This window comes from Aspergillus glaucus (assembly GCF_001890805.1).
Source record: "Aspergillus glaucus CBS 516.65 unplaced genomic scaffold ASPGLscaffold_22, whole genome shotgun sequence".
In the NCBI taxonomy this organism is placed as follows: Eukaryota; Fungi; Ascomycota; class Eurotiomycetes; order Eurotiales; family Aspergillaceae; genus Aspergillus; species Aspergillus glaucus.
This window is the reverse complement of record NW_019170474.1, coordinates 314,072-341,199: the sequence shown is the minus strand read 5'-3', so window position 1 is coordinate 341,199 and position 27,128 is coordinate 314,072. Positions and strand designations below refer to the sequence as shown.

The following is a 27,128-nucleotide window of genomic DNA, read 5'->3' as shown; positions in this document are numbered from 1 at the left end:
CGATCTATCATGTTATACACCAATACAAAACGAAAGAAAACTCGTATTCACATCGCATATACTCATTAACCAAAGCAAAGCAAACTTTTACGAACCAGTCCCAACCTCACTCTGCAACTCCTTCAACCGACTCCACCCCTCACTATCCTCCCAGAAATCCTTCCCCTTGCCCAGGATTCCCCTAACAGCACTCCTGGACTTAAACCGCCAATCCTTCGCGACCATCTCGCTCTCCCCATCCTCATTCTCAGCCTGTCCTTCCTTATCCATAGGTCCGTACTTGGCGTAACCATCGCGCACCAGGCGTTCAGTCGCCCTAACGACATCCAACCACTTCTTCTCATCGCCCATTTGGAACGCGCCCTGCGCGGAGGAGGCGACGGTCGCGCGCCATGCTTTCTCGTGCGCTTCGAAGGCTTTGCTGGGTTGGTTGCGGAAGTGTTCGACGCGAGCAACGAGGAGCCACAGCGAGGGGGAGTGCGTGATAAGCGGGACAACGGAATTGTCGATCAGCGAGAGGATCTGTCCGGGGATAGTACCGCTGCGAATGACGCGTTCGGAATTAGGATCCTGCTCGTCCACGTTAATGAGGAGGTCTTCGTAGTCATAGACCGTGGCGAGGTGGTCGACGAGCATGCCCAGGATAGGATGGTCGATGCTCTTCTCGCCCTTCTTGGGGCCGAGGAACTCAATGAGCCGGCGTTGGGCATTGATGACGTCGCGGAACGGCGTGTAAGGTGGTGGGATCGATGCTGCGACGGTGAGGACGTTGTCCCAGATGCGGGGGTCTTCGTGCTTGAGTTGGGCGGCGCGTTGGAGGGCCGTGAGGGCTTCGCGCTTGCGCCTGAAGGGGTCTTGGGGCGCTGGTGCGGGCGTGGTTTCGTAATCGGCGTCGGCGTCAGCATTAGCTTCTGCTGGTGGGTTTGCGACGGGGTCCTCGGATGTGTCGTCGGCGGGCTTGGAGGTTCGGAGGATGGCTGCTGCCAGGTTACTCCATGCCTCTGCGTCGCTTTCTTCGAGCTGAACGGTGCGGGCGAACGAGTCAACGGCGTCTTCCCAGCGTTTAAGCTCCAGCTGGACACAGCCCAGGGCGAACCATGCGCCATGGTTGATGCGGTTGATGTGAAGACTCTTGCGGTACGCCTCTTCTGCCTTCTCCAGCGCCGGCGGCTTCATGGTGAGATAGTGACGGGCCAGAGAACGCTGGGCACGGGCGTAGCGTTGACCAGAGACCTCCCACGAGCGCTCGTACATGGCTGGGTCCGTGTCGATGTCACCCAGGATACAGAACAAGCGGGGTGCGTTTGCGGGGAGGGGAGACAATTCTGGGCCCTCGAATGTCTCGTTGTCGCCTGCTGGTTCATCTTTATTGGTGGGTTCGTAAAGCTGTCCGCGAATCATCTGCCTGGCCTTTTCTTCTCTCTCTGTAGCGGCGTAGCAAAGGGCAGCCTCGGCCCACATTTGAAGGCGTTCGTAGATTTCAAGTGCGGTTCGCAAGCCTCCAAGGTCAACCCAGCGCTTGGCAAGTTCAGCTTCGAGATCCCATCTTGTCGAGAAGCTCAAGAGCCAGATGTACTCGAGTCGTTCAGCAGCGGATGCCGATTCGGACTTTTCGGGTCTGGGAAGGAATGTTGAGGGTTCCTCGGTAGATTCTTCTCCAGTTTGTGCGTTGAGGCTAGCGGTGTCTGCAATGACCTGATCCACAAGAGCTTGCATCTGCAGGACGGCTCTCTCAACTGTTCGTGTCCGGTAACCCTCGATCCGACTGCGGAGCAACAATGCCTGCGTATACACTTGCCAGTTCGAGCTGCCACCCTCAAGGACACGGGTGGCGTAGGGTTGGGTTTCCTCGCGGGTCAGACCGTTCTCAGGCGTAGTGTTTGTAATTGCTGACACCAGTGCAAGCAGAATGGAAGAGTCGACGGCGTCGAGAATCGGCTGGTCGCCAGCATCAATCGAGGCCAGCGTAGGAGAAAGACCGGATTCATCCTGAACTGTCATCGACTTCTCCTCCTGAGATTCTGGCTCCTTGGTGAAAGAAATAGACTCCAGAAGGGTATCGTCGTTCAAGTCAAGGTTCTTCGGACCAGCAGGTTGCGAGTCATCCTTCTTTTCAGACTCCGGGGCAGCGCTCTCTGTAGTTGTGTTGTCGTCTGCACTCTTAGCCAGAATCACCAGCTGACTGATGTCACGGTCCTGGAACTTGGTCCTCTTTCCCATCCGTCCAGTCAACGCGAACTCGAAATGTCTCTCTGCAGCAGCACGCTCAAGGTCCGCACGGGCCTTAGCGTCGAATCCATGGTGAGTATGAATTGTAGCCCTCTCGAGCAAGAAGCGGCCCTTCTCTTGCGGGGTAGACGTGGAACCCCCACCAAGCAGCACCTTCGACAGCTCATCCAGATCCTGGTAGATAACATCCTGCAATGTACTGGTAACTTCCGAAAGCATCTTCTGGTGCAGGAAGTTGACACGCATCCGAGCAGTCCTTGCGACGACGGGGCCATCAGTCACCAAGACGTCAGCATCCAATATGGCCTTAGCAACAGCAAACAGCTCCACGTTGGGAGTCAGCTTGTACGCTGCCTCTCCATCCACGGTAAGCCCACGGATGATCTGGTCCCGAACACCACGGAGAGTAGCCACTTCAGACCGCAGAGCTGACGGAAGGATAACATCTGCCGGTTTGAATTTCAATGCAGGTCCCGTGACGTTGGACTGCAAAAAGGAAAAGAGAGCCGCGAGGCCGATATGCAGTAATTGCGAGCGTTTCTCCCCTGTTTGCGACTGGGCAACGGACTTTGTCTTCTCGGTCATGAAAGTAGTGTAGGACGTTTCACCGCTGGATACCTTCTTGATGGCATCCTCATCAGAGGGAGTCTGGCCAAACACCTCTTTTGCAAGCGGCAGTTCGAGGATCGGGACCACCTCTGCATCGACCAAGCGGACGGGCTCATACTGGCCCTTGAGCGATGCATCGTCGAACAGGGTGTTCAACGATGCTGGGAATGAAGTCGTCTCAGCCATTTTCGAATCTTTGGTTCTCTTCAAGACAAAAAGAAGGACGAATGTGGGGTATCAAGCGTTAAGGTACACCAAACAACGTGGAACGACGCAAAGCGAATGGGTGACCGCAACCTACTGCATGCTATATGGCAATCTGACAGTATTTTTTGAGCCCCTGCCAGCAAAATGAGCAATAACAAAAGTATACACAGAACAAGAATCTCAAATGAAGCCTTCCCAGACCCCGCCGCTTTCTAATTTTTTTTTATCGATAAGAGAATTTTCGGAGGGCGGTGGGGCTGACGAAGAGCCGTGGCAGTAACAATAACAGTCAAGAAGACGTTTGTCATCTCCGCAAAAAAAGATTAGACACGCACTTTTTCACCAACACACAGCTCCAGGTGGTTCTCGGTAGAAGTGTATAGAAAATGGAAATCTCACATGAAGATGATTCAACTCCACATCATGTTCTGATGCGTAGAAGGACTGACGTATCCAAAAGGAAGATAAACACATTAGATTGTTCCTGGGGTATCTGCAAAGACAGACATCGAATGCATAAAACGCCTCGCGAACGCAAGAAAGAAACATCAACTCCACGAATGCTAAAATATACAATAATATCCCATATAGACCATCCAAAAATTCACAAAACCCAACCATTATACAACAAGATAGATCGTAAAGTTTCAAAATGCCACAGGTAGACGAGCATCACCAGTCTTGCCCCCGGTCTCGCATCAAAATCTCGATTGCCTCATCTTCCGGAACCGGATTGTCGTTCAGCTCCTTGACGCACTGTGTCAATCCCTCAGCGGCTTCATCGACTTGCTCAGCTGACCACCCGGTGCAGGCCATGACCATTCGACGGTAATTCTGTCCCAAGACCACATTCTTGGACTTGAGACGTTCTACCTCTGCCAACAGTTCATCATTCACTCCCTGGTAGCAACCGATCCGCTTCCGCAGGACCTCGGGGGAAGGCAAGGAAGCGAGATATGCAGATTGCTTTTCAGATAACCCAGCTGTTGGATCGAACGATTCAGGGAAGATGGACTCGAATTCTTCGATACCAACACCCGACTCTTTATCCGCATCTCCGACGGCCGCCATCTTTGACAGGTCAAGCGATTCCCCGCGCTTATCCTTGAGGACTGTATAGAAGTCTTCTAATGAACGTTCGAGGTTCCTGATCCGCCGGTCAAGCTCAATACGATCAGTACCCTTGCGTTTGAGATCATCGAGCCCCTTTTGCTCGATTTGCCGAGCCTTTGCGGTCTCACGGATCCTTGAATGCCAATGATCGAACTTTTCTTGTTTCTGAGTTAGACTTGAAGCGAGTTCATGGTCAAGACCGCCTAATGCCTCTTGTACCATTGTGGTGACTTGAGACAACGTTGCTAATTGCAGTTAGCATTGGAAACAAAGGATGAAAAAGAAGATAACCTACCATCTAAGATCTCCTTCTTGGTCTTAGCAAGCTGATCCGTAAAAGAGTCTCCCTTGTTCGCCTGGGAATTGCCCTCTATCATATCAACACCAACACCATAGTCTGCAGGCCGGAGACCGGTGTGGTTCGGAATGTGAGGGTCTGCTCCCACTTCCAAGAGCTGGGGTACGAGAACAGAGCGTGCACGTCCAGCCAGGTTGAGTGCAGTATCTCCTTGGTCATCCCGTAAATTGACAATCTCAGAAATGAAGCGTCCGAGTGTTATGACTTCACCCGTGATTGGACCATTTTGGCCATTTTCGACAGTCCCATTGGGGGCATGCGCATTGACTGTCGAACCACCATGACGAACAATAAACTCGAGTAGGGCCTCCAAGTAGTGCTTAGCCGACACATGGCCTCCGCCTCCTGTTGCCGCCATCACTGCAATGTGATGTAGGATTGTCCGCCCACTGTAATCAACCATGTCGATCGTTGGCGCAAGTACTTGTAGTAAGCGAGGGAAGCTCCGGTAATCCAAGTTGTTTCTTGTCCCAACAGACTTTTGCAGGGCTGTTTCCCCTGCACCGTTCACACGGTAGATGCTCACGCCCTTCTGAATGAGCGAGTGGACAAGGGGCATGCGAGCAAGCATCGCGGCCCAGTGGAGTGCATTGTTCTGATACTCGTCAAGAGGAATCTCCAGGTCTTCGTTGGAAAGTTGGACCAAGGCCGGATGGTTCGAGAAATCCTTCGTCCGCTTGTCTAGGAACAGGGTCATGATGAGTTTCGTCTTTTGGAACCTTTCAGGGGTCGAAGCTGCAGGAAGAGGATCAGAGGGACGCGGGTGGCCATCCACCATGGAAGCTGGGATATCCATTTCCTGGTAAAATGATTCATTTGGTTCTGTTGGTGTCGGCTCGTGCATCGACAGATTTGAGGGCTCCTGGTGAATCCCGAACGACTGCTCGTGATGGGAGGTAGATCTAAATCGTTTGCGAGGGGGTTCTGCGGATTCCTCGTGATGAAGGCCTGAATTATCAACAGGTGGTAATCGCCCGCCATTCTGCATATGGTTGTTGAAGCTATTATCGGACGCTATGCTGTACATGCTCTGCTGAGCGTTGAACGGCATATGAGGCTCGCTGTTGAATGACTTTTGCATGACGCTCGGCCGTCTGTTGACATTTCCTCTGGCGGTCGGGGAATCGAATCGGGCTTTGCTGATGGCATTGACGGCTGTAGCGGCGGTGCGGGAGATGTTCTGAAAAAAGGTGCCCTGTTGTGGTTGAGACATGCTGCGATTGCCATCCACGCCACTGTATAGCCGCTTGCGCTGCGCAGCCATCGCCTGTTCCTTGGTCGGAGTATCCATAATATCGTGCGTGGAGCCACCGGTGCCACTTGCGCCAGGATCGTATTCGAGCAACGGTCTTAATAACTCTTCGACGTGATATTCCCGACAAAGATCCACGCCCCTGTGGAAGGTCACCCAAGTACCCTGGTATTTACCATAGCCACCTTGGACCTTTTCATGTTCACCGGCCGCAATCTCCTTCTCAAGTGTTTTTGTCCTTCGAGCTTTGACCACGCCGGCGACTTTAAGGATCTGAGTAGCGTTCAACCATGAATCGTCACGACGTTTCATCACCGCAACTCCGTTGACTTCCATTTCATAAACGTGCACATTGGAATAGACAGCCTATAGCGAAGAGCGCAAAGTTAGCATTTTCACTCAGGACAGATAGAACAAGTGTAGGGGTCAGACCCTGTATATTTGCGGCTTAAAGTCTTCATGAAGGTTTGATATTGACGGTAAGCCATTCGGTTCATCGAATCCACCATAACTACTCCTCGAACTGGCAGGCATACCGTGGCCATTGGGATAGCTAAACGACATGGTCGACTGTTGCGATCCCTTCGGGGGCGGTGGTGTTGCTCTTGGAGTTGATGCCACGGAATGAGAAGTGTTGAACGAACCCATTTGCGATTGCGAAAAAGCCATGCCATTGGTCGACCCCATGCTACTTTGCGAATATGACATGGGAAGGCCTGGACGTCCAACAGGGTTATTGCTGGAAACCATCTCCGGGTCGGTCTCGTCAGGTCCTCAATCGGTTTAGACAAAGCGCATGTAGGTTGGAGACCTGGGAATAACAATGCGATTCTGTCAGCGATCACAAAACACCTCGTAGTATTCCCTAAGCATGCGGGGACCAACCTCTTGTCCTAAGGCAGTGAATGTCGGAGAAGTCGTCGGAGCGCGCAAAAGAAAGGCGCGTTGTCGGAAGGGGCAACTGCACGGTTCACAAGTCCTGCGGAAGCCCAACCAAGCAAAAGGCACAGTCCAAAATATTCAAAGAGGGAATCGATCTCTTTGTTTCTCTCAACCAGTAAGATAGACAGTTTTTCGGATCGTGCATGCAACGGGGAAGATCGAGGCCGTGAAAGTCGCGGGGTTTCGTCGGGTCGCGTCTCGCGCTTGGCGCTTTCGCGTGACTTTTGCGTCAATTTCCTTTTCGGGCCGCACCTCCGATTCCGATGTCTTTGACCAGCGTTGACTGTGTCGCAATCAATTGAGACGCTGCCGGGAGGAAGATAGGGTTTCTATCACAGTTCTTTGGTCATATCTACTCATCCGCTGTACCTCTCTCATTCCGCCATGATGAGGACTCCGAAATTCACCCCGAACACTACTATACCCTCCGAAGAATGGCGGAACCTCCTACGACCCTTACTCCGCGAATGCTCCTACCTCCCTGACCCCATCGCAAAGGGACATATGCGCGACCATGTGATGCAAAGATTCCGTCGATACTACTTTAACACCCAAATACAGCAAGAAGCAGAGCACCAGCGCAAACTCCGCAAAACAGCATTACAGCAACTATCTCTCCTCCGACGCGCAAACGAAGGATACACCAAAGCACTGGAGCATGTACTCCGGCTATCATACGGACGGACGGGAAAACGGCGGAACGAATTACTGTGCAAATTGGTTGCCCCCGAAACTCCTGTGGACAGCCAGGAGGTGGCCGAGCTGATCAATAAGCCTTTTGCGTACTATGATGGGTGGGAGCCGCCGTCGGTTGTGAGGGCATTGCTCAAGGCGCAGCATGCCCATGGGATTATCCATGAGTTGCGTGTTCGTCCGCAGATCAAGTCCATCGAGCCACGGATACCCGAGGGGAATAGTTGGGGGAGGCCAATTGTTGCGGTGCGTCGGAGGAATATTAGGAAGAATTGGTACACTGCAGCATTGAAGAGTCTGCTTCCACCAATACCAGGGGAAGAGCTGGATATACTGGAGGGGTTAATTTCGGGGAAACAGCATTGGGAGCCACCGAAACGGAGAAAGGTGATAGAGAGTCCCAAAGAGGAGGAGGACAGCTACTTGAGATTCTTGGTGGATGGCCCACAAAAAGGACATACGTTCAGAGAGTATGTCGATGGTCGACCGCATAACATCACACGGCGATTTATGCGGAGGTTATGGCGACGCATCGACTGTCTGGTTCCTCGAATGTTGTGGAATGATGTTAGTCAGAAGTACGATTTCACGTGGACTGCTGTAAGGGCTATGGCGGAAACGTCTTTGCCTATGGACGATGACCCAGAGATCTTTGGGAACGTGGATCCGCAGGGTAAACTGATTTCGCAGTCCAAGGCTAATCAAAAGAGCAGGAGGCCTATACTGGAGTCAAACACTGAGTAGAATAATATGGTCTCCTTTAGTTCAGGTAACGATTATATGGCAATCTCCCTCTTTAGCGCTATTATATAGAACATAGGCAATGGAATCACGCAAAGAAGTAATAACTATCTTCGCAGGTGAGATATGGGTACAACACGCAACCTGCCATACTCATCCTCCACCGGTCTCCTATCTGCGGTACATAAGACGCCTAAATGAGAACCGCGTACAATATCAACACCATTCCTCCCCCAAGCCTTCTCCATCTCCTCCCGGAACTGGGTCTTGGACTTCTCATCCCGCACGCGCAGCTTCTCAAAGAAGACATGCCGCGTAGAACACACCACTCATATTACCGGCCATACGTCCTTTCTTTCCCAGAAAATCATGCATAGTCTTCGAACTGGGCTTCTTCTCGCCATTGGGATAAGCCGCCTTGGCGATATCGCGTATAAAACCCGCCTACGTGACCATGAGATCACGCATATGATTTCTGATCTTGCGCCGGACCTCATCACACGTATCGTAAACCGGAACCTTCAGGTCCTCCTCTCCAGGCAGCGTAACAGAAGACACATCGTACTTGGTCTTATCCTCTGCAGTCGTCGCCCTCTTCCTTGGCGGCTTGAACCCCTGCAACTCCCGCTTTTTGAAGAACCGTGCTGCGTTGAGATACGTCAAATACGAGGAGCCCTTGTCGCGACCCTTCTGCCGCATAAGATGGTCACCGAGGAAGTCGGACAACGGAGTACTCGGACAAAGTAAATTAAACGAATCTACTACCGAAAAACTTGTAAGGGCCAATTGTATAGATTGCTCCTTTTTTGACTTCATTGTCATATTATTTCGTGGCTAAACTACACGTGGTAAATAAGACACAGATTTTACTAGATTTCTATGTGGTGTCCGAGTACTCCGTTGTCTGACTTCCTCAGTAGCCATCTTAAAGCCCAAGTACGAGCGCGATGACACGTTAATGGCATCTTGGAACTAGCCGATTTTCATCTCGCCATTGCTGATGAAAGCATCGATCTTGTGACGGACCTGGTCGTAGTTGTTGTCGATCCAGTCGAGGCGTTCGTTTTCGCTGTCGATTTCGGGGATGTCCTGCTGCTCTGGCTGCGGGGATTCTTGGGCAGCGTCGGCATTGTCGCCGGTGGTTTCTGTGGATTTTCTTTTGGGCATTTTGTGCTTTAGTTAGGGTAGTGTAGAACGAAATAGAGTGGATGAAGTGACGCGTAGTTGTTGAATTTGGGAGGAAAGAAGAAAAAAGACAGTAAATAAGGGCCCGCCGCGTGCTCTACCGATCCCAAGACGCATCACTGACCTCAAATCTTGTTGATAGATCCATCGCGAAGAAGAAGCGTCGAATAGTTCATCGATGGGATAGTATCTCGTACTATAGACGCGTCTAATTGAACAATAGTCATTGCTTTAGAAGTCCTCAGCGCGAGTCTCGCGGATTTCGCGCGTTAAATGGGGGAAATTAGTAAAACCTCGATATAACGAATAAATTCGTTTTAACGAGATTATGGGAACTCCGAATATAAGCAATTCCTCGCTGTAACGAGATGGGTTATGCATATTATGCAAGGAGATTAGTCATTTACCGCGGTTTTATGCACATTCATCCGTTTTTAGCCCTACGGAATACAATAGACGGCTTTCCAAATTTAATCTTCAATAAGCTCCTCGACAGCCCATATAGCCCTCCCCATGGACACTCCTCGTCCTGTAACCGTATACGCCGCACTAGAAACCTCTGCCGTTTGCCTCAAAAGATTACATCACCCCTGCACCCACGAGAAAACAGGCACCTTCTCCTCCGGCACCACATACTTGGTCAGGCCGTAGGATACGCAGACTCCAACTCCGCCAGAACTGCCAATGCACATGAGAGAAAAACACGCAGTGGGAAGAAACTAAAACATCCAATCATCATCATCGAACGAGCCGAGTGATTTCTCCGGCGTCAGATTCCCGGCTGAATATTGCCCTTTTCAGCCAGTATTCGTCCTACCAATGGTAGTCTTTAGCAAATATACTTGAAGGTGAAGAGTCTTACATGAGGTGGCGTTATCTTTTGGACTTGTTTTCTTGTTCAGAACTGATTTTCCCACCAGGCCAATCCACTCGAGGTCAGGAGGGGATTTGGGGATGTGAGATTGGTTGTGGACGGCGAAGGCGATAGGCTTTCCGCGGCCTCCAAGCTAGTCTTTCATTTTGCGAACCTTGTAAGAGATGGTCGCTTTCTATCCGTTTGGGTCGACCTGGCGCGTCTTGTTGATCGTGGTATTGGTTGAGCATTGATACCAAGGCGCCTCGGAGCTGGGCACGCTCAAGTAGAGTAACATGCGTCAGGTGAATGTCAAGTGACCTGAATCTGACAGACAGATCTCATTCTATACTCCCTGCCAGTAAAAACAGTTTTCTGTCTTGTTGCAGGTGCATCAATTGGAACGGTTTTGCCTAAGACATTGTACCGAGAATCGTAGTTAACACATTGTGATAGCTGGCTGGCAGGTTAATTGAATTAGGTAAAAAAGCTGTTAAAAGGGCCACCCCGCTGTTATCGAAATGTCTTGTCACCGGAACAGAACGGGGGGAGGAAGACAGCTCCCGGATATCGGCGTTCTCTATTGTCTGCGCAAAAATGTATTCGAAATCAGTGTGCCCTTTACTCCTTAGAAGACTTCATATTTAGTAGTTCTACCTTGGTCCTTGGTTGTTACGCTACGAATTTTTGATACATTGGAATCGAACTATGTTGCACACACACGCAACTATCGTCCACAGTCGACCCATCCCGACGAGTTATTAACGACGGGGCAATTCGCCTAGAGAGCGACATAATCGCGACTTGGGTAATACAGATCAATCGAGGGAAAAATATTCCGGGAAAAAGGAATACGACCTCAGTGGCCGCATTATCATCCCCGGTCTCGTTTTGACGCACATGCACACGACGCAACCGTTGCTGTGAGGGACAGTTGATGATCTTGAACTTGTCTCATGGCTCTGTGAGAGGATCTGGGTGTTACAGGGTAATATTACCGAAGCAGATGGATGTGCCGCTGCGCGTTTGAGTATTGGGGAGATGTTGAAGTCAGACACTACGTGTTTCCTAGAGAGCATGGTAAGTTCCATCCCATGGATCGGAGACGGATTGACAGTCAGCCCTTGACGGAACAATCCCACCTCTTTAGTTCGCCAATCGATACGGATTTGATGGACTTTGTCGAGCTGTGGAAGAGAGCGGAATCCATGGCTGTCTGGGCAAGATTGTCATGGACATAGTCCAATACAGCAGCTAAAGAGACAGGTGACAGACAGGCTATCAACAGGTACATTTACTAATAGACATGAGTCTGTCAGTTTACCCTGGAGACACCTCTGATGTGTCCTGAAAAAAATATACATTTTCCCGATGCCTTAAAGACTATCACAAATTAGTAGTTTGCTCCTCATATTCGCAAATTTGGCCCAACAATATAATGCAGAAGCTCGGGAATAGCCTGTAACATCTTCATTTTCTTTACTTGATTGAAACGCAGGCCTTATTTCTTGACCCAACATATAATTGAGACTGTTAACTTTGAAGAGGGCGAATTCAACCAATTGCCGGCATACCTCCGCCAGAAATACCAACGACATTGCCTCTCTCAGCAAATATGGTGATGTCGCCAATGACGCCAGCTCATATAAAAGTCAGACATTTCCGCCATCTATAATAGATCTCTCTATATAAGACCTCGTCTAGTCGCGAATTATGGATTTCCCCAGTTCCACAAGAATATCACTTGACCATTGGACAATAGGTTACGGACCTACAATTGACATGACAAGATCATATCTAGGACATGATCTTGATATGCAGGGGACATGATGTGATAGAATATAAGGGGATAGGATATATAAGGACACTCATTCACGTACTTAGCCTAGTTCTTTGCAGTTAATTCAAGACATTCAGCATTGGTTACCTCTTTAGTTTCTGACTCGTCCGCACTTAACCAACAACTGAGTATGCATACTCAATTGGCAAGAAACCTCCGGACTTTCACGGGATCTCTTTACTCTCTTTTTAAAAATAATAGTCGCAGGCGGGAACTTGCACAATATTGTTACATTCAGACTATAAGACAGCATATTTATAACTCGCATTATCGAATCAATCCAGCTCGGGAGAAATAGATCCACCGGTCTTAAAAGAAAGTGCTAGACCAGCCACTCTTGATGGCAAATGAAAGCTGGCTGCCTGTGTTGGATGTGGATTCAACATGCATATCACACTCCGCCATTTGCGGAGCGAATTCCAACTTTGCATTCTGCTGATTCAAAAGATCGCAACGGGTCAAATCATCCAGAAAACAGGTATCTGGGATGAGTGTTTGCTGGTAATTTGGTTTATTCGGCCCATTGTCCTTGTTTCCGCCGACAGAATCACGAGAGGACTGTATGCACATTTCTTGTAGCCCGTAGGGGCTTTGCTCGCTGGTAGTGTTCCCGGGGATAGTAGACTCAAGTATCGAGTATTCGCCTGGGGTCACAAACCACCGCGGTTGCTGAGGCTGTTCTTTGTGTTGTATTGTTTGTGGGACATTGTTGTCGTGGATGGATGGACTGATATCCATCACCGTAGTGCCAGGCACTTCTTCAAGATACTTGGGCTTTTTGCGAATCCCGTCATAGCACGCATGGCCCATTCCTCGTCTAATACACATGCCGCATGGTCGCTCATCACCTGCTCGAACATATATTAGCACTCTCCACTTTAGCCGTGGTAGGTTTGAGAACGGTAACATCCAGAAGTACAGGAGCCGTCTATAATGAGCACTTACCACACATTCTGTGAGATCGCTGGCAAGAAACACAGCTTTTTCTGGCTTTCCTTCCGCGACGACTTATCTGGACTGTGGGTATCATGCCTCCTGCTGCTTGGCTGTTTCCTGAGTTCGAAATGCCGTCGGAATCCCGCGAGTAGGCAGGGTTGTTGGTCTTTGGAAAGCCAAAATGCCAAGTGCTCGTCAGAATTGATCCAACGCGATCATATTGACTGGCCCTCTCACCTCTAATTCCATTTCTCACGGTGGTATTGCGAATATGGAAAGATTTTGAGCTTGTGAATGCAAAGATGAAAAACATGGGCGGAAGATGCAATAATGGTATCTTGCAGAGAAACAGAGGGCAATAAGGATAGATTGCATTGATAATTTGGGCCTTTTATAGGTTCTAAATAGCTATATGTGAACGGTTAATTCTATATAATGAGGTAACTCAGCTTCGAGTCTCAACTAAAATGTGGTTAGCGGAAGGATTCATTGTGTGCTAACGGAACCTGCATAATGGTATAGCGGAGCATGACGGATACGACGATTGGGCGCGCTCTTCTGTCCACATGATGTGGTGTATTCGGTAGAAAGGAACACTAGGAGTTTTCATTTGTCTGTCTGGGCTGCGTACTTTGAAACATCTTATCAGACAGGGTGAAGTTAGCGTCTCCGGATAAGCATAGTTGCATACGAGTGCAAGTACTTATTCGGTTCCACACTACAAGTTTGTTTGGAAGGAGAGGGCGAGAAAGCTACCGTTGAGTCCGGAGGTTCTATGGCCAGACCTCTCTCCACACCAAAAAGAGAAATGACGGCTCACATCCATCTCCGGACTCTGGATTGCGGAGTTGTGGGGAAGCCCTGGGGGGGGGAACTTCGGGCCAGACGATCGGCTTGCCCTCCACCACTCCATTAGCCATCATTGCGCTTATACAAAGCTTCTTTTTGCTTTTTGTTTTTATCACCACTCTTTGTTCTCCGTTCCACCGACAACATCCTTATGCCCGCCATTTTGACCTAGAAAGCAATGACGCCCGCGAATCACGATAATACATTCTCGTCACGCGCCGCATCCCGGCGAAGTAATGAAGTGCATGCTGTGACTGAATCCTATAAAGAAAGGCCCCGGTTTGAATGGAACACCTCACCCATCCTACAAGTTCCATTGTGCGTTATCTTGTTAACAATCATCATCATCTCAAATCTTTTCAACATCACTTCTTTATATCAGCACCTATCTTGACTTCAATCAAGATGTCGATCCCAGAAATGCAATGGGCCCAGGTTGCCGAAAAGGCTGGCGGTCCTCTGGTTTACAAGCAAATTCCAGTCCCCAAGCCCGGACCTGATGAAATTCTGGTCAAAATCCGCTACTCGGGAGTCTGCCACACCGACCTGCATGCTATGAAGGGCGATTGGCCCCTCCCCGTTAAGATGCCCCTGGTGGGTGGACACGAAGGGGCGGGTCATGTCGTGGCCAAGGGCGAATTAGTCCACGATTTCAACATCGGAGATGGTGCCGGCATCAAGTGGCTGAACGGGTCATGCCTCTCCTGCGAATTTTGCATGCAAACAGACGAGTCCCAGTGCGAACAATGCTCGCTGTCCGGGTACACGGTTGACGGGACTTTTCAGCAGTACGCGATCGGTAAGGCTGCGCATGCCTCGAAACTCTCCCCGAACACTCCACTGGACGCTGTCGCGCCGGTTCTGTGTGCAGGAATCACGGTCTACAAGGGGCTGAAAGAGTCGGGCGTGCGCTCGGGCCAGACGGTGGCCATTGTCGGAGCCGGAGGTGGATTGGGCTCCCTGGCGGTGCAATATGCCAAGGCGATGGGCATTCGCGTGGTCGCCATTGATGGCGGGGACGAGAAGCAGGCTATGTGCGAGCAACTGGGTGCCTCAGTAGGTTAAACGTCTAGCAGTATGTCGTCACATTGCTAACCAGCGCGGGGGTTGCCAGGCATTCGTTGACTTCACCAAATCCAAGGACCTTGTCGCCGATGTCCGAGCTGCAACTCCAGGAGGCCGCGGGGCTCACGCGGTCATTCTTCTGGCAGTCTCGGAGAAGCCCTTCCAACAGGCCACTGAATACGTCCGGTCGCGAGGATCGGTGGTAGCCATTGGCCTACCTGCTGGCGCCTTCCTTAAGGCGCCCGTCCTGAGTACGGTGATCCGCATGATCAGTATCAAGGGAAGCTACGTCGGAAATCGACAGGATGGTGTGGAAGCGATTGAGTTCTTCGACCGGGGCTTAATCAAAGCGCCTTTCAAGAAGGCCCCGCTGAAAGATCTTCCCCACATCTTTGAGCTTATGGGTAAGTTAACCGCTCTTTTTCAAAATGTCGCTATATATATATATATATATTTTTTTTTGTCTGACAAACAAATCAGAGCAAGGCAAGATTGCCGGTCGATACGTGCTCGAAATCCCGGAATAACGGGCTTACTCTACATGACGATACCGGTACCGGTTGTATGAAGCACAAAGGTTCAAAGAAATTGTTGTTTTGAGAGTCATGAGCGTGTTTACTTTGGAATGTGGGGAGTGAAACCGTAACTCTGTTGGGAGGGGGTACTATGAACCAGAGTGGAGTTAGAGCCGAGAGCGAAGATTGCAATAGTCGCATTTTGATCAATTTGAAATGAAGAGTTCCACAGCATTATTCTTATATGACTAGCTAGTAGTGCGTGCTCTTGTCTAAGACCGCTAGGCGTTGTCGACAAGCAATGAGACCCAATATTAAACCCTGTTTGTAGAGAACACTACAGGTAGATATAAGAAACGCGCCAAGTGAGTCTAGCTGCTATATAAAGCTCGTTCCTCATTTTCGTTCTGTGGAATTCTGCCTATATCGATCACGAAAAAAAAAAAAGAAAAGAAAAGAAAAGAAAAGAAAAGAAAAAGCTTATCGAGATAGTCTCTAATATACGGAGTAGGGCCGACCTCGAGCCGTCATACAGATCCCGAAAGTCGACTGGCTTATTGGCTGAGTAGGACAAAGTTTCCCCGGGATTTGACAGCCCCCGCAAAGGATCGGCCAATTGTTTGCCCCGCCCCCCTCCCCCCGATGCGGAGGGGCATTGAACGTTCAAAAAGCAAAGTCTAATGAAACAGGGCCAAGCAACCTCGTCTGCCAAAAGTACGGCTTACAAAAAAAAAAAAAAAAAAAAAAAAAGGACTTGGTCTTTAGCCTCACTGCCTTAATCTGACGTGTGATCTTCCCCTTCGTCCGAGCTCGTTCTGCGAGAATAGTATTCGTTTGGAATGCGGAGGAATCCGGGTACCATTTGCTTTTGGCGAAAGTTTTGATGCTCATTTTCGTAGATGCCGACGAGAACGCCATTTCTGCTGTCACAGAAGTGGGGGAATAACGAGAAGCTTCGGATTCATCAATATGTCGTCCATCGGGTCCCCCATGCTGGAGGCCGCTAGGTCTCGAAAACGGTGTCGCCGGCCTTCGGTCCCGAGGAAAATAGATCTACCTGTTGAGATATAAATTGGACACAATGCCATTCATCTTTGAGACTTCTGGACCAAATTGATCGGTATATGCTTCAGACTGCCTGTATCGTTTCACGTACAGAACCTCACTTCATTTTGACACGATCACTACCTGCCTTTACCTCCAGCGTCTTAACACCATGGCTTTGCACCAAACCATCAAGACTACTACCCTTACTTGCGAGCAACCAACTGGACTGTACGTATCCAAAAACGCAAGTGATGTTTCTCTATAAGCTCTCGTCCGCTAATCAGCAAGCAGCTTTATCAACAATGAGTTCATACCGGGCGTTGAGGGTAAAACGTTCCAGACCATCAACCCTCATGATGAAAAGCCCATTGTTGCAGTCCATGAAGGCAACGAACGAGACGTGGACATTGCCGTCCAGGCTGCACGGAGGGCTCTGAATGGCGAATGGAAGCAAATCACGCCTTCCAAGCGTGGTCAGCTTCTCATCCGGCTCGCAGAGCTATTGGAACGTGAGACAGAGACTCTGGCTGTTATTGAAGCGATAGATAATGGGAAAGGTGTGAGCATGGCCCGAGGCGATGTCGCCGCGTCTGCAGGTTGCATCCGATATTATGGCGGTTGGGCGGACAAGATCTATGGGCAAACTATCGACACGGACTCGGGTAGTCTCACCTACACCAGACATGAGCCGGTGGGAGTGTGTGGCCAGGTTATCCCCTGGAACTTCCCACTGTTGATGTGGGCTTGGAAGATTGGCCCTGCGATTGCAACCGGGAACACCGTGGTGTTGAAGAGTGCGGAGCAGACTCCGCTATCCGCCCTATACGCTGCCAAACTAGTCAAGGAGGCTGGCTTTCCACCCGGAGTGATTAACATCATTTCAGGGTTTGGCAAGACCGCCGGGGCCGCCATCGCCGCTCACATGGACATCGACAAGGTTGCGTTTACCGGGTCTACGATGGTGGGTCGACAGATTCTCCAGACCGCAGCCAAAAGCAACCTCAAAAAGGTTACTTTGGAACTTGGGGGCAAGTCCCCGAATATCGTATTTCCGGATGCCGATTTGGAAGATGCGATTGCATGGGTGAATTTCGGAATCTATTTTAACCATGGCCAATGCTGCTGTGCTGGATCCCGCATCCTGGTGCACGAGTCAGTCTATGACCAATTCCTAGAGAAGTTCGGCCAACGTGCGCGGCAGAACAAGGTCGGCGATCCCATGAGCACCGAGACGTTTCAAGGTCCCCAGATCTCGCAGTTGCAATTCGACCGTATTATGGGGTACATTGACGAGGGCAAAAAAGCCGGGGCCAAGGTGGTTGCCGGCGGCTGTCGCTTGGGCTCAACAGGATATTACATCGAACCGACTATCTTCTCCGAAGTTAACGAAAACATGAGTATTGTGAAAGAAGAGATCTTCGGCCCTGTGTGTACCGTCCAGAAGTTTAGCACGGAGGCCGAAGCAATCCAACTGGCCAATGACACCAATTACGGTATTCCGAATTCCCGCTCTTTCTGACAGACAGTGGCTAATTAGCGACATAGGATTGGCTGCAGCTGTTCACTCCAAGAATATCGACACAGCACTTCGTGTGTCGAATGCCGTGAAAGCTGGGTATGTTTCCCCTTCGCTTTCCTCCCTTCCCCTCTTGTTTCTTGCGCGGTCCTTCAGCTAACACCAACATCGGAAAGAACGGTTTGGGTCAACAATTACAATACGCTTCACTACCAGATGCCATTTGGCGGCTTCAAGGAGTCCGGGATGGGTCGGGAGCTGGGCTCGTACGCGCTGGACAACTACACGCAGGTGAAGACGGTTCGCGTCCGTATTAGCGACAATTAAGCTGAATAGGCAACTGTGTCAATGGTTCTTGCTTTGCTGAGTCCCTCTTTCTCACTTTTATTTTTATTTTTATTTTCTGTCGTGTTTTGTGGAAGAATTGGCATCTGGGAAGTTTGGATTTACTCTGCTCAACCCTTCAACAGGGATGCAATGCACCCATAGCGCTTATAGCATGCGGTTCCTCAGATTAGATTTTATGGGTTATAGTCGCTTGAGCTATCAGTGAATTATAAAATATCGTCTGTCATTGATCGAAATATTATTTTCGTCTAACCCTATGCTCTGGTGGAGTTGCACACTACCCTGGTTGGACTATCTTCGGCCGGGCTCCATGCGAGTATCCCGCAAGCCATGGTGATTAAGTGTTGGCAGTGGGTTACCGTAGAGCTTTTCTCATATATTTATGAGAGAATTGATTTTACTTGGTCTATAAAGGAATCTAGATGTGTATCATTCATTGTATGGGAGCACTCTTTCTCGCCGTGTTCAACAAAATACTGGGGAAGCCAATCGGGGACAGACAGCATTCATTCGTACAAACTTTGATTCTTTGACCACGGAAATATGCGAGAGTTACCGGACGCGGGAACCATCGGACCGTTAACCATTGCAGAAAGGCTATTTTCCCCTCGCCAGGGGGCGAGAAGGACCGGTGGATACTTTCATATTGGTTTTAGCTCCCCCCTCCTCTCGTATAGTCTCCGCCTTCATTCTCGTATTGATCATCCAAATGGTAATTTAGTTTAGCTACCCCGCATATGGGGCCCCAGCCATGATCGTCAGTCATTCCGTACACCCTGTTTGAACCCACTGTTTGGTTCGGGGATGAAGCTGCTAGGTTAAGCTTTCCGTGATCGAAATTTCCCTTCAAACTCAATCTTGTGATGCTGAAGTCGTCATTATCCCGTTCACGAAAGGGGTCCTTGTATTGCATGGAAATTGCCCCTTAGCGTGGCCACGCCACGTCAGATGAGGGTTCTAGCCGACACAACAATCACCAATGTTAGGCTTGAGACTATGTCATCCATCTAACTCCGTTCGACCGGAACCAGATGCTTGTGGATCTCAGCGCTACTGGCGCCAGAGTAGATGTCTCCTTCCTTTACGCCGCATCCTATCAAAATGCATACGGGTGTTTGATGACGTGGAGTGATGAGTCGATGCTAGCAACATAAGACAAGCAGTCGACCCAATGGTAATACAAAGCTCTCCAAGCATATCAGTTCTCTCCCCGCGGTCTGCTATACCTTCATTCTTCTATTTCAAGCCCAAGTCGAGGACGACAAAATGGTCAGTGATATCAATTATAATGGCGAACCAAACACTCCTTCGCACAACAAGGACAGCTCAATACATAGACTGTCTACAGTCCCTACATCGGTGACACTAACGGCCGAGCAATTTGAGAGGCTGTACCTGACCCCAATGACGCGCCACCAGCCAGCACTGGCCAAACAAGTGGGAAATCCGACGCCCTTGTAAGTTCCTGCAGTGGCATCCATTTCGGCCATTGGGCCTCAAAGAGAGCGCTGGCTAATCGTACGACCCAATCCCAGAGCCCTAGGAGGCTTCGTTATCACTACGACTCCCCTCTCGTGTTGCTTGATGGCCTGGAGAGGAGCCAGTGGAAATGGGATTGCATTCACGTAAGGGATAATTCAAAATCCACGATCTCGTCCCTGATCTAACCAATGGAACAGCGGCCCTATCATCTTCCTTGGTGGCCTTCTGTTGCTCATAACTAGTATTCTTGAGTTCGTGCTTGGCAATACGTTTCCCTGTGTTGTATTCGGTACCATCGGTAAGTTCGCCAGCATTGATCAAAACTTCCATGCCTTGGTTGTTCCTACTGACTCGAAACAGGTGGATTCTGGTTCGCCTTTGCGGCTACAATGATTCCCGCCTTCAACGCAGCTGGTCTGTTCACCCCGTCTCCCTTCTGACTATAAAGGAGTTATTCTCACATACCAGAAGCTCCTTATTCCCCGTCTACTACCGATACAGGTGCCGGACTTTTGAGTACTGGCTTCATGAATACCTATGGCAAGTGCATATTTTCACATTGTCCCTCATTATCCCTGGTCGATAATTCTAACCGTGAATACCAGCTTTCCTCTTTATATCCATGGCAGTCCTAATGCTCATTTTCATGATCTGCGCGACACGCACCAATGTTGTGTATACACTGATATTTCTGTCCCTTCTCTTGGTTTTTATATTATTGTCGTCCGCTTACTGGCGGCTGGGCCTCGGAGATGCTGCGGCTGGTAATCGATGCGTGATAGTGAGTCCTTTCCATTGTGAGGCCAGAAAAAGCGCTTACAAGATCTAACTTGATATTCCTAGGGTGCCGGGGCTTGTCTTTTTGCTGCTAGTATATTTGGCTTCTACCTACTCATTGTCCAACTTTTTGATGCCATGGCATTCCCGTTCAATTTGCCAGTCGGGGACTTGGGGAAGCTTTGGGTTCCCGCCCTGAAGAAGTAAGTGACCCTTCTAAAGCCGGTGGATGCAGAATTCTAACTCATGCAAAGGGCCGAGCAGCGCGACCTTGAAATGGCCACCACAGCTAACGATGGTTAACGACCATTCTGGAACCAGACATTCATCTGGCCACCACACAGGTTTGGTATTTCCCTTCGGTGCCAAACTAGGTCAGATGAGTGAGTCTGCATTCAACTTGGGCGATTTTAGCGCTCCAGGTATCCCCAATCATCGACTTCAGAAGAGTTCTATTATCGCAGCTCATACAACCACATCGCAGCTAGCTTCTACCGATCCCGCATTGGTGCGCCCGCATTGGTGCGCCCAGCTGGATGCCCTTGATTATTTTCTTCGTCACTTCAAGCTTTAACATTATCTTGTGATGACTAAGATATAGCCCTAACTAACTAATTCATAAGACCTGCCGTCATCACAGAACACTATTCATTTTACAATCCAGCTTACCTGGTTTCCCACGGAAATTTTCGGACATAAATTCCAACTTATACACTATACTCTAGAATAAGAAGTAAAATAGTTCTGAACTTGGTAGTGCAGGCCAATTTCCAGTCAACTCACCCGTCAATAACCAGCCTTCCTATTTCCACCTCCTTAGGTCAGATCTATTCATCTGGCTGTCTACTGGACAGTACATCCTCGTAGTGCAGTCTCCAGAGCGGTTCGGGGTTTGCAGGTTCAGTCTTCAGTGTCTTGGATCGCACCTCGAACTCCATGGCAGCTTATAGGACTATGTCCAGAGACACGGGATGATTCACGCAGACCTGTCGCACAGTGGTGGACGAAACCACGATACACCTTTCCTCTTAGAAGATATCCGCGTTTTCCTCAGGAAGACCCTGGGCATGCGCTTCCCTGGGCTATTCCTACATCGGGAATTAATATCCAGTCTCATCGCGGTGTCACTAACGTCAGTAAAAAGTACTGAATCGTCCGTAAGAATAATGATGTTTCGCGGACGGAGACTACTGTGATTCAAGGTCCTATACACATGCTAGGTATGATATAAAAAAAAAAAAAGCATCCCACTTTTGTTATCCGCACTCCCAGTGATTGGAAAAGTTTGTTTCTCCGTGATTGCTTCCTCCTAGAGCTCTGCCTCCGCCAATCTCTTCTGATACATCTCTGCTAGCCCCTCCAGCACCTTTCGATGCTCCTCGGGTCTCTCCTGCTCTTCTTTGTATTTTTTCTGGGTTGCTAAGAGGAGTTAAGGTGTTCTTTTAGCTGGGAGGCATCGAGACCCTTTTGGTGCCAATATTTGTTAGACATGATCGTATAAAACGAATGAGCAGTGAGGTTGATTACCTTTTGTGCCTCACAAATGGTGTCTTCCGCCGGCAAGGCCTCGCATTCATGATTGGAGGAAGGTTAGACCGTGATTCTATTCCATGATTAGAATATATTGTTGAAATCATACGCATAATACGTATCCATGCCGTCAACGAAGAATGAACAAACTGGCTTTCCAAGGCATTTCTCAAGATCTCTTATCAAAAAGCACACATACGAATATTTATTAAGATTCTTGCAAGATATCACCAAATGGAGGATCGGTTCTTGTCAGCAATTTTGATCAGCAAAGCCACAGAGTCTCGGTATCCTTTGGCTGAGATAACCTGTGATTCGATCGTGAGCGGTTGTCGTCAGTTCTTTTGTCATATCAGTCGAACCCAGAGAAAACGCAACCGCGTAGCGCAGGTGTCATCATCACAGAACACACTGACACAGGAGTATGTAGTACCCAAGTCAATATTAAAAGTGGGGGCCAGAGACATTGTGAAAAAAAAAAAAAGTGATAAATGCAGAGGAAAGTCATTAAAAAAGAGGATAGAAGTACAAGAAAAGAAAAGGAGAGAAAGAGGGAGGGAGAGAAAGAGGACAAGAGTGAGCATCTTCTCAGTGGTGACAGAGACAGACCCAACACTATGAGTGTCTCACTTGATGCAGCTTTGCTTTTGTGTCCTATATGCCTCTCTCAAGGAAGATCTTTCTCTCTTTGATGCCCTCAATAGTAGATTCCTCTCAGGATTTCTTTTCCACCCTCAGGAGAGCAGAAGTTCTGTCTTGACGCAATTACCAAGACTCCTTCTTCTGGCTCTCCAAAAGGCTGAGGAGCTCCGTTCGCCTGTGGATCTGACTGGGGGTCAGATCCTCCAGGGGAGGAGCTCCATCGTCAGGGACAAACCAGCCCGGAGCCGACCTCTTCTAGTTATCATTAGCAGTGAAGGTGGATAAGAGGGGAAAGGGGCCTCCTACCTTGGGGTTTGACGCGCCTGTAGAGAATGATGTTATCTATAGGGCTGCTCTAGAACGAGGAACATGAGAGCTCGTCAGATCCCCTGGCCAATAATGAATTCTATTTCAGGTGGGACCCCGTAGGTAGGGTCCTACAGGCATGATCAAATCACTGTGAGTAGGTGTTCGGAGCCTGAAGCTCAATCGCGGTATGTTTCATGTAATTCACACGCTGAGAGCACCTGAGAAGCTCTCGTGTATTTTTCGGATCGCAAGCAGTAGGAGTGACCCCAGTTCATGGATGTGGCATCTATCGAGCACAAACTCCCAGCAAGTGGGCCCATTGAATACCCATGCTAGAGGTGCAAAGTATCAAGAAGCGCTGGCATAAATCGTTAGTCTATGTAATATGCGAATAAAGGGCTCTTCTTACTCCTATTACCTGTAACCACATGTAGAACAAGTGCTTGAGTGCTTGACTATCTAAATACGTGTAAACACTGACCTATGTAAAGATCCCCTGGCCTCGGTAATCGTGCCGACTATTTGTCCGATACATCCTCATCACTAACACTGACGAGTCGCGCCACGCCAACACAACAAGGTGTGAGAGCGTATTCTCGTGCTATAACATCCAATCTGCATTTCTTTTGGTCCACCATCCATCGTTTCATGCCAAACAAAAAGATGGGCAAATCTTTAATCCCGTCCATCCTATGGCCAGATTTCACTTGGCCACGGTCAACTCCTTCCACAATTTTACAAACTATACCTCCAGTGCCCCGCGTGCCGGGTAAAGCTATCAGAATAGCATGGGGTATCGTTCACAAGTCATTATATACCTTTTCCCGATGGTATTCTTCTTGGTTTGGCATCACTTTTGATGCTAACATCGTACAATTACCCTTTGGGCTCGTTATGAAATGGACAGATCGGACAAGCATAGAGGAAGCTGTCTCAATGCAAATGGCAGAAGCTGCTGGAATTCCCGTTCCAAAGGTCCTAAGTTGTGGTGAACACCCAGAGGCCCCATTTAATAGGAAGATTTCGATCTTGATGACGAGATTGCCGGGGGTGTCCCTTGAAAATTCAGACGATCTCTTACAAGTCGATAACGAGGAGCCATGGCTAGAGGAACTGAAGATGTGCGTACGCGCTATGCGTTCCTGGCGTTTTCCCGGCCAGAAAATAATAGCTTCGCCTATTGGAACGTCCCTCCGAAGTCCAAGAGTCCCTGGCCATGTCATGGGCCTTTCATGAACCAGGAAGAATTTTACGAATATCTTGTCTCCCCAGCTTCTGCCCATGCATTTAAATCAACCGCAGAATACGAGAACACACTCACGCGTGCAAACAAGCTTCAACGCGACTATCGGATTGTGTTTACTCATGGAGATTTCAAAGCTCACAACATCCTTGTTGGCGATGATGGACATTTATCTGGGTTTCTGGACTGGGAATCGGCAGGCTGGTATCCAGAATACTGGGAATTTACGACAGCAATGCGGTTCGGAAAAGGGAGCTGGTGGTTCCAAGTAGCTTCTTGGATCGGCGGAGATCAGTATTATGATGAACTGGATTCTGATGTAGCTTTGAACCTATTAACTGTCGACTCCTATATAGCCATATGATGGAACTGTTGTACGACAATAAATACGAGCTGCTCGCATATCTAACTTGGAAGTCCTCGGCAGTTATGCTTGGCAGTTTTTGTTTGAAGAAAGAATAATTACTACTCAAAAAGATGAATGGGGATTGCTTATAATATGAAATCCGTAGGTGTGGTGGCATTTATCAAGGCGTAATGGAAGAGTAATTATTACAAAAGGACGAGGTCGTCGCACATCCAGTATTGACATTCAGGAACAGAGCATGAGAGAGCAATGAAACTAAGACAGTTATAAACATAACAATATAGTCCAAAATGAAATTCAAATTTCAGCATTTAATTGACATTTTGCCACCCCACAGTGATCTTTCACCAAGACCCATCCTCAGAGGCACAGCCGCGATCTAACAACCGGTCGTGGCTGGTTATTTTTTGCGGCGGCGGCGCTATACTGGTTTCCAATGGCCATACATTCCTATATCAACGCATCGACACTGCTGCAGCGGACTATCTGATGCTGGATTAACTGTTGGAGGATAGCCATCAACCACACACGGCATGTCACACCAGGGATTGAATTCACGTCTCCATCACGGGATCTCATGATTTGATCAAGGTGACTGTGCTTCGCCTGTGGGACACTCGCGATCTGAATTAGAACGCAAAGGAAGTTCGACTTGAATACACCCCCAGTTTTGCCATGGTCCGGTATCCATCCACCGCCTAAGTTCCTCATATGATACTTCAATCCTCCCTGTGGGTTCTCGTGGAAAAAGTAGCCCCAATGGAAATCATTTGGTTCAGGAGGATCCGATCGAATATAAAGAAGGACTGCAGCTCCAAGAGCGCTTCAACATCTACACAGATCATCGAGCACTAGAATACTTCATGACAACAAAGAAGCTAAATGCACGGCAAGCTCGATGGGCTGAGTTCCTCTCCCAGTTCTATTTCCTCATTCGATACCGACCTGGATGTGAAAACACCCTAGCTGATGCCCTTAGTCAACCAACAACCAATGGGCAGAAGAAGGATGAATATAATCAGCAGATCCTTTTGAAACCAGATTCAATTGAACAGCCATTGGAGGCCAAGGGAAAGAGATCAACTGTTAGCGCCTTAGAACCCACCCTACAGATAGTTGATCAAGTGCTCAAGGCAAATCAGGACTCTCATACCGCTGAAGAGCATTGTGGGAAGGCCTGAGAAGGAAAGGATGATTGGATGCTCCAAGATGGCCTGCTGTTGAAAGGAAATCAACTGTTTGTCCCTGATGATGAGTCCACACTGCGCACACAATTGCTTGATGAAGTGCATATGCAAGTGTCCACTGCACATCCAGGAAAAACCAAACCTCAGCGCCTCATCCAAGCACGATACTACTGGCCTACATGGAGACAAGATGTTGAAAGATATGTACGGAACTGCTCAAAGTGTCAAAGAGCTGAGAACCCCTGAGATTGCACCCCTGGACTGCTCCAACCGCTTCCTATTGCAGAGTGACCATGGCAACATATAGCAATGGACTTCAGGTCCTTTCCACCTGACAAGAATGGTTATGATGCAGCTTTGGTGTTTGTTGACTGATTCAGCAAGAGGCCCATTAGTATCCCCTGCAAGAAGACTGCCACTTCTGATGATGTTGCACACATGTTCATTGAGCATATCTACCACCATCAAGGGCCTCCGACAACAATTGTATCAGATTGTGGACCCCAGTTTGTGACGGCATTCTGGGGTGAGCTTTGTCGAATTCTTGGGGTACAATTGAAACTTTCCACGGCATATCATGCACAAACAGATGGACAGACAGAGATTGTGAATCAACACATTGTCAACAGACTACGACCATTCATCAATAGGTATCAGGACAATTGGTCTGAACTACTGCCACTGATTGACTTTGCCGCTGCTACCCTACCTTTGGAATCAACCGATGCATCACCTTTTCTCATTGACTATGGATATGAACCCTGAACCTCATTTGATTGGACCTCAGTAGAGACATCAACTCCCTGAGATGAACGGGTCAGCCGACAACGAGCTAAGGATACTGCCCAGAAGATGGAGAGCATATGGAATGCCATGTCTGAGTGAATAAAGAAGACCCAAGAATGACAGAGGAAGCATGCAGACTGCTGAAGATGCCCAGTTGATTTTGGAGTGGGGGATAAAGTATGGCTCTCACTCCAACACTACTGTACGGACTGACCGAACAAGAAACTTGACAGCCAGATGGCAGGTCCTTTCCCAGTATTGGAGCAAGTGAGGAATTCATACTGATTACAGCTCCCTGAAATGATGAAGATCCACCTCATATTCTCACCTGATAAGCTGAGACATGCCGCCAATGACCCCTTGCCTGGACAAGTGTCAGAACCCCCAGAGCTGATTGTTGTGGGTGACCAGCAGGAATGGGAAGTGGAAGAAGTCCTTGCTTCTCAAATATACCGTCAACGACTGCAGTATCAGGTGAAGTGGATAGGATTTGATGAGGATTGAACA

At 48.9% G+C, this 27,128-nt stretch overlaps 10 protein-coding genes across 10 annotated transcripts; 5 read left to right on the top strand and 5 right to left on the bottom strand.

Moving 5' to 3' along the window:
* Positions 1-87: 87 nt before the first annotated feature.
* ASPGLDRAFT_69205 (tetratricopeptide repeat protein) lies at positions 88-3,024 on the bottom strand (the record flags this gene model as incomplete). The annotated part of the gene is made up of 1 exon (XM_022549338.1): positions 88-3,024. The coding sequence occupies one exon, from the start codon at positions 3,022-3,024 to the stop codon at positions 88-90; it is 2,937 nt and encodes a 978-aa protein (XP_022397457.1).
* Positions 3,025-3,717: 693 nt separating this feature from the next.
* Positions 3,718-6,476, bottom strand: ASPGLDRAFT_134152 (putative APSES transcription factor (MbpA); the record flags this gene model as incomplete). Its single annotated transcript, XM_022541270.1, has 3 exons — positions 3,718-4,403; positions 4,454-6,134; positions 6,201-6,476. The coding sequence occupies 3 exons, from the start codon at positions 6,474-6,476 to the stop codon at positions 3,718-3,720; spliced, it is 2,643 nt and encodes an 880-aa protein (XP_022397456.1).
* Positions 6,477-7,097: 621 nt separating this feature from the next.
* On the top strand, positions 7,098-8,147 carry ASPGLDRAFT_134193 (uncharacterized protein; the record flags this gene model as incomplete). Its single annotated transcript, XM_022541273.1, has 1 exon — positions 7,098-8,147. The coding sequence occupies one exon, from the start codon at positions 7,098-7,100 to the stop codon at positions 8,145-8,147; it is 1,050 nt and encodes a 349-aa protein (XP_022397455.1).
* Positions 8,148-8,925: 778 nt separating this feature from the next.
* On the bottom strand, positions 8,926-9,531 carry ASPGLDRAFT_51188 (uncharacterized protein). The gene has a single exon (XM_022547479.1). It carries the CDS (start codon positions 9,309-9,311, stop codon positions 9,117-9,119), a length of 195 nt encoding a protein of 64 aa, XP_022397454.1. The 5' UTR covers positions 9,312-9,531; the 3' UTR covers positions 8,926-9,116.
* A 2,800-nt stretch (positions 9,532-12,331) lies between these two features.
* ASPGLDRAFT_28775 (uncharacterized protein) lies at positions 12,332-12,974 on the bottom strand (the record flags this gene model as incomplete). The annotated part of the gene is made up of 2 exons (XM_022543788.1): positions 12,332-12,870; positions 12,968-12,974. 2 exons carry the CDS (start codon positions 12,972-12,974, stop codon positions 12,332-12,334), a joined length of 546 nt encoding a protein of 181 aa, XP_022397453.1.
* A 1,238-nt stretch (positions 12,975-14,212) lies between these two features.
* Positions 14,213-15,617, top strand: ASPGLDRAFT_178433 (zinc-dependent alcohol dehydrogenase; the record flags this gene model as incomplete). Its single annotated transcript, XM_022542925.1, has 3 exons — positions 14,213-14,863; positions 14,922-15,276; positions 15,353-15,617. The coding sequence occupies 3 exons, from the start codon at positions 14,213-14,215 to the stop codon at positions 15,397-15,399; spliced, it is 1,053 nt and encodes a 350-aa protein (XP_022397452.1). The 3' UTR covers positions 15,400-15,617.
* Positions 15,618-16,195: 578 nt separating this feature from the next.
* Positions 16,196-18,523, top strand: ASPGLDRAFT_60808 (aldehyde dehydrogenase family protein). The gene is made up of 4 exons (XM_022548453.1): positions 16,196-16,662; positions 16,726-17,927; positions 17,980-18,049; positions 18,127-18,523. The coding sequence occupies exons 1-4, from the start codon at positions 16,604-16,606 to the stop codon at positions 18,275-18,277; spliced, it is 1,482 nt and encodes a 493-aa protein (XP_022397451.1). The 5' UTR covers positions 16,196-16,603; the 3' UTR covers positions 18,278-18,523.
* A 1,041-nt stretch (positions 18,524-19,564) lies between these two features.
* Positions 19,565-21,188, top strand: ASPGLDRAFT_76790 (uncharacterized protein; the record flags this gene model as incomplete). The annotated part of the gene is made up of 8 exons (XM_022549864.1): positions 19,565-19,755; positions 19,834-19,923; positions 19,978-20,078; positions 20,141-20,194; positions 20,252-20,320; positions 20,386-20,561; positions 20,624-20,760; positions 20,812-21,188. The coding sequence occupies 8 exons, from the start codon at positions 19,565-19,567 to the stop codon at positions 20,858-20,860; spliced, it is 867 nt and encodes a 288-aa protein (XP_022397450.1). The 3' UTR covers positions 20,861-21,188.
* Positions 21,189-23,701: 2,513 nt separating this feature from the next.
* On the top strand, positions 23,702-24,645 carry ASPGLDRAFT_69198 (aminoglycoside phosphotransferase family protein; the record flags this gene model as incomplete). The annotated part of the gene is made up of 2 exons (XM_022549337.1): positions 23,702-24,244; positions 24,280-24,645. The coding sequence occupies 2 exons, from the start codon at positions 23,702-23,704 to the stop codon at positions 24,643-24,645; spliced, it is 909 nt and encodes a 302-aa protein (XP_022397449.1).
* Positions 24,646-25,011: 366 nt separating this feature from the next.
* ASPGLDRAFT_1501621 (uncharacterized protein) lies at positions 25,012-25,567 on the bottom strand. Its single transcript, XM_022542116.1, has one exon. The coding sequence runs from the start codon at positions 25,357-25,359 to the stop codon at positions 25,099-25,101; it is 261 nt and encodes an 86-aa protein (XP_022397448.1). The 5' UTR covers positions 25,360-25,567; the 3' UTR covers positions 25,012-25,098.
* Between the last annotated feature and the right edge of the window lie 1,561 nt (positions 25,568-27,128).

Bases quoted from the DNA above. Each gene is read 5' to 3' on its own strand.
- ASPGLDRAFT_51188 (XM_022547479.1), bottom strand. From the start codon at position 9,311: ATGCCCAAAAGAAAATCCACAGAAACCACCGGCGACAATGCCGACGCT.
- ASPGLDRAFT_60808 (XM_022548453.1), top strand. From the start codon at position 16,604: ATGGCTTTGCACCAAACCATCAAGACTACTACCCTTACTTGCGAGCAA. The intron at 16,663-16,725 runs GTACGTATCCAA...ATCAGCAAGCAG, and splicing joins TGCGAGCAACCAACTGGACT to CTTTATCAACAATGAGTTCA. The intron at 18,050-18,126 runs GTATGTTTCCCC...AACATCGGAAAG, and splicing joins TCGAATGCCGTGAAAGCTGG to AACGGTTTGGGTCAACAATT.
- ASPGLDRAFT_1501621 (XM_022542116.1), bottom strand. From the start codon at position 25,359: ATGAGGAACTTAGGCGGTGGATGGATACCGGACCATGGCAAAACTGGG.